The following is a 4,105-nucleotide window of genomic DNA, read 5'->3' as shown; positions in this document are numbered from 1 at the left end:
TGAGGCAGCGGAGTAGGCCGTGAGGACCCCGCCGTTGGAGTGCCCGGCAGATTGCCTGTCTAACAACTTCAAAGAGACCAACTAGGTCTACAGATTTGGAAAGGTTAAATAAGCGGGAAGATGTTGAATGAGGAGAAATATATCTTTTGAGTTTTAGGGTTCAAATATTTTAGATCCCCGAGAATTCAGAAGAATGAGGGGGTTTCGCGTTCCTGGACTCAGGCGCTCACCCGCAACCTAACACAATCTGCGGGGGGGGGTCAGGGGCGGGGCGGATTGGCCCCCTACGATAAGGGGCGGGGCCAGGAAGGGGCGGTGTTAGCCAATGGGTGGAGCTGAGGGGTAGGGCCAATGATTGCGGCTGGGAGAGGCGGGAACTGGGAGGAGTCGAGAAGGAGGGGTTTGTAAAAACGGAGGCGGTGCTACGAGGCGGGGGAGGCACTAGAGCGCCGAAGGGGTGGGGCGCACGCTGGATCCTAAGTGGGGTGGGAGCGCGAAGATGGCCGCGGCAGAGGGGGAGCCGAAGCCCAAAAAGCTGAAGGTGGAGGCGCCGCTAGCGCTGAGGTGAGCGCTCCTTGCGTAGGGCGGAGGGTGACGGCGCCGGCCTCAAACCGGGGCCTACGGGTGGTGGCACTGGGTAGTGGCCTGGCTGCCGGCATGGGGCCAACGTGTAGATGCCGCTCTTGGGGTGCAGCCCGCATGGCCGCGACCTCTCTCCGAGTGCCCGCCCCGTTTGGCGGAGTCGCCTCCTGTCTGGGAGCGGCTCCAGCCGCCCTCGGCCAATCAGAGCGCCGGCAGGGGGGCCGGGCAGGCTGCGGGCGCCACGTGGGAGTCCTCCCGGCTGGGCTGCCGAGAGTCCGGAGGAGCGAACCGGACCGGAGCAAAGTCACCTGCCGCCACCTCCTCTTTCCCGGGGTGTGACGTGGAGGAGTCCCAGCGAGTGCTCTGCCTTGGGGCAAAGCCAGAATTGTTGGGGATTTTTCGTAAAAGGGAGACTTTCCTTTTCTTACACACTCGGGATGCTGGCACTTTTGCAGACAAGACTGGGTCCAGGGACCCAGACCCAGCCTCCGAGGCTTGGTTGCGGGGTGAGGGTTGGGGGTCCGAGCGGCAATGAGGTGAACGGATAGGAAAGGCTGGTTTTCCTTCTTTCTTTTCTTTGCATTTGTTAGCGTCAGTGAGGACAGTACTGGGCCTAACACCTGCTTCACACGTGATTGATGTTGCAACTTTTACTTATAAAAAATTGTTTGTTAAATATTCCTTCGTATAAAGTGCAGTGTGCACAGTCCTTGATGATTTTGAAATGTTCATTGGAAGGTAGTGATTTTACTAACTAAAAACAAGCATATCAAATTGACGTAAAACTATTGGGACACTCCTCATTATACAAGACAAATCTCATTTCTTCCAACATCATTTACTTCTAAAAGAACGGATCATTCGTAATTGAAAAAAGGTCGCGTACTGGCCCAAATCGCTGCCAGTGCCTTTAATGTCTTTCTACTACCTTTAAAGGGTTAGTCCCTACCTTGTATGAAGAAAAGAAAGTTAAAAAAAAAAATCAGGATATTCTTTTTTAAGCTTTCAAACTACAGCGTAAAGCAGCGTTTTTCAACTGGTGTGCTGCAAGAATTTAAAACATGCAATACCTGACTATTTATTCAGGGGCTCTGATCTCTTTTCCCTATGTTAAGGTTAAAAAAAAAATTGAAACCTGTAAAGAATTTTTGTGAGTTTATTTGAGCCAAACTGTCGACATATGCTGGGAAGCAGAACCTCAACGAATTGAGATAATGCTCCGGAGAATGGGTGGTCACATTTGTATTTATACATTGCAATCAAAGGAGGGACATAGGTGGGTTACATGAAAATTCATAGGTGACAGATTAAGGAGGTGGGATAAAGCAAGGGGATGGGGTGGGGTGTGTGTGTGTGTGTGGGGGGGGGGGGTGGGGAACCCCCTGGGATTGGACAAAAAGTAAAATGATGGACACATACTTAGGTGGGTGCAGGAACAATCAACATGATAATGAAGGAATTTGTGGTGTCTGTCCGGGCGCCCAGCACATTTGGTTGTGCCCCAGTGGCTCCAGAAAAAGGGAAGTTACCAGTTACCCAGACATTTCAAGGGTGTGTTATAGATGCAAAAAAGACAGGCTCAGTTAAGGTAAAGGTTGACCTTGTCAGTGAAGATACCGGCCTAAGGTGTAACTGCCCACCATAACTGCTTTTAGTTAAAGTTTAATTTCAGACCATCCTTTGTGGTTTCTTTAGGTCTCTGAGTTTGCAAGACTGCCATGCAGGCCTCCCCTGAGCTTGTCAGGTCAGCATGTGGCCCCTTTCGTCCGCGCCTAACATTGTCAAATTAAAAAATGACAACAGCCAACACAACAATAGCCATCTGGATGTGAATGAATCAAATTTATACCTCTTTTTTTTTTTTTCTTTTTTTTTGGTGTGCTGCAGAATTTTAGTAATTAGTTTATAGTAATGCCCTGAGATGAAAGAAAGATTGAAAGTCTCTGGAGTAAAGAAAGCAAGGCCTTTTGAATCAGACCTACCTTGATTCAAGGCATGTGCTTTCCCTATGTGGTCCATTACTAGAGTATTGTCTTAAAAGGCACCTCCTCCACAAAGTTTCCTTTTTCCAAAGTGGAAGTCAGATGCAACTTTTCTCTACTATCCTACTAAACATACTGCCCTTAGATTTTCCCGTATGTGCATCATTTTCAAAGTGCTTTCCTATTTTAAAGATGAGGAAATTGATGCCAAATGAAATAGTTAAGGAACTGAAATATGAACTCAGAGCATGTGGGTGCAAGTTTATTGTAGTTTGACTCTACTGTACCTACTTTTATGAGCCACCCAAGGTGCTTATGCATCATTAAAACTAATGATAAACAATGTTTAATACTTAAGTATGCTTGTGGTAGGCACTGTTTCAGCATTTTACCTATTTTTACTCATTCAGTCTGAAACAACACTACAAGGTAGATAACCGTAATTATTCCCATTTTACCGAGAAGGAAGCAAGCATAGAGAAGTTAAGTAATTTATCAAGTCATCTATCTAATAAGTGATGGGGTTGGGATTTTAATCCCGGTAGTCTGATTCCAAATCTGTACTCTGTTACCATGCTATACTTATTAACTTAAAGCAATTTATCCCAAAACCCTAAGTTGTTAATTCAGTTTTTGTTTTTCTATTATTTTTGCTCCTTTTTGTTGTTGTTAGCGAACATAACTTTTTATGTTGTTGAAATAGGTGGGCATATGATACAAAATAATTCTTAAATATATATAATATTTTTATGTCATTAGTGTCTATTTCAAATTTGTAAAAGTCCTTAGGCAACTAAAGCTCATTTTATACACTATTTACTTAGTGCCACCTGTAGACTTGAAGTTAAAATATTAGACACTTGAGTATTGGGACAAATCTCTTAATTTTGTATGAAGACCTTTTGGGATCGGCTGCTCCTACTTTCATTATATTAGTTTGGCTTTAAGTGTCAAAGTGTGATAAAGCATTGAGTGACTAGGCTGCATGCATTATCTATGATGACTTGTTTGACAGTTCAGGGGCTAGCTACCAGTTTCGGTGGACTTTTAAGGAGAATGATTTATAAAGTTTAAGCATAGTTTAATGTGTAGATCAGTCATTGGGGAACAAATAAATTTATGAGATATATTTGTAGAGATCAGGGAAAAAGGATTTAGGCTTTTGTGAAAATTTCAGTTAGTTCTGGAATAGGGATTTTCAACCAGAGGACATTTGACAACGTATGGAGTCATTTTTGATGGGAGATGCTACTGGCACCTAGTGAGTGGAGTTCCAGGATGCTGTTAAACACCCTATAGTGCACAGAAAGCTCCCTATAACAAAGAATTATCCAGCCCAAATTGACAATAGTGTTGAAATAGAAAAAAACTTTGCCCTAGGGCAGTGGTTGGCAAACTCATTAGTCAACAGAGCCACATGTCAACAGTACAACGATTGTAATTTCTTTTGAGAGCCAAATTTTTTAAACTTAAACTTCTTCTAACGCCACTTGTTCAAAATAGACTTTCCCAGACCGCGTTATTTTGTGGAAGAGCCACAC

General features: G+C 44.5%; 1 protein-coding gene across 3 annotated transcripts in view; it reads left to right on the top strand.

The window, feature by feature from the left end:
• Nucleotides 1-462: 462 nt before the first annotated feature.
• Nucleotides 463-4,105, top strand: part of ADK (adenosine kinase) — a 476,499-nt gene continuing 472,856 nt past the window's right edge. For all 3 annotated transcript variants that reach the window (XM_054728736.1, XM_054728737.1, XM_008145356.3), the window contains exon 1: nt 463-564. In XM_054728736.1, coding sequence (XP_054584711.1) covers nt 500-564 — 65 coding nt within the window. In that variant the 5' untranslated portion in view covers nt 463-499. The remainder of the gene's footprint in view (nt 565-4,105) is intronic.

This window comes from Eptesicus fuscus, chromosome 17, assembly GCF_027574615.1.
Source record: "Eptesicus fuscus isolate TK198812 chromosome 17, DD_ASM_mEF_20220401, whole genome shotgun sequence".
NCBI classification, from domain to species: domain Eukaryota; kingdom Metazoa; phylum Chordata; class Mammalia; order Chiroptera; family Vespertilionidae; genus Eptesicus; species Eptesicus fuscus.
This window is presented reverse-complemented; position numbering and strand designations above follow the sequence as displayed.